At 45.8% G+C, this 775-nt stretch overlaps 1 protein-coding gene across 1 annotated transcript in view; it reads left to right on the plus strand.

The window, feature by feature from the left end:
• Positions 1-775, plus strand: part of LOC106876896 (brefeldin A-inhibited guanine nucleotide-exchange protein 3) — a 48,777-nt gene that overhangs the window by 35,811 nt on the left and 12,191 nt on the right. Inside the window, exon 29 of the mRNA XM_052977154.1 lies at positions 336-569. Within this exon, the coding sequence (XP_052833114.1) occupies positions 336-569 (234 nt within the window). The remainder of the gene's footprint in view (positions 1-335; positions 570-775) is intronic.

Consider the following 775-nt stretch of genomic DNA (forward strand, 5'->3'; position numbering starts at 1 on the left):
GGAGGGTGGCGAACCCTGCTGTACTCTTTCACCCCAACTTTCTCTCACTCTTACTTCCTGTTTCTGTTGTGCCTGTAATTCAAAGGGTCAACCTTGTCACACTGTGTCACGCTGAATATCCCCGAGAACTACGTTAAGGGTACACGTGTCTGTGGAGTGCTCAGCCACTTGCACGTTAATTTCACAAGCAGGCTGTTCCGTTGATCGGATCAACTGGAACCCTCGACGTCGTAAGCGACGGAGTGCCAACAACATTGTGTAGCTAAATTAAATGTCCTTATCAAAGATGTTTTCTTTCTACTGTGTTTTCTTATTGTTTCTCGTTTTAATTACAGACATATTGTCTTGGCGTCTGGACATTGTTTCACCGAGGGAATGTGGCAGGTGACCATTGACAGCTTCGAGAAAGCATTCGAAGTCACCACGTACAGCTTACGTCAACTTATGATGCTGTTTCACCAAAACTCTGAGAACTTCTACGGAGACATAGGGCAGGTAAAAGTAGCCACACGGAAAGACTGTACACCGATAGCTCTGGAGCGACTGCGGCAATTAGCCCAACAGGTAACGTACTTCTTCTACTAATTAATGCTCTACTTTTGCTATTGTTGATGTGTTTGTACCTCCATTGAGCTAATCTAAGAGTGAGAATATTCCAAACATAACCATAGGCACAGGAGTGGCTGCGTGGTAAGTAGCTTGCTTACCAAACACAGGGTTCCGGGTTCAGTCCCAATGCGTGGCACCTTGGGGAAGTGTCTTCTACTATAGCCTC

Source organism: Octopus bimaculoides, chromosome 27, assembly GCF_001194135.2.
Source record: "Octopus bimaculoides isolate UCB-OBI-ISO-001 chromosome 27, ASM119413v2, whole genome shotgun sequence".
NCBI classification, from domain to species: Eukaryota; Metazoa; Mollusca; class Cephalopoda; order Octopoda; family Octopodidae; genus Octopus; species Octopus bimaculoides.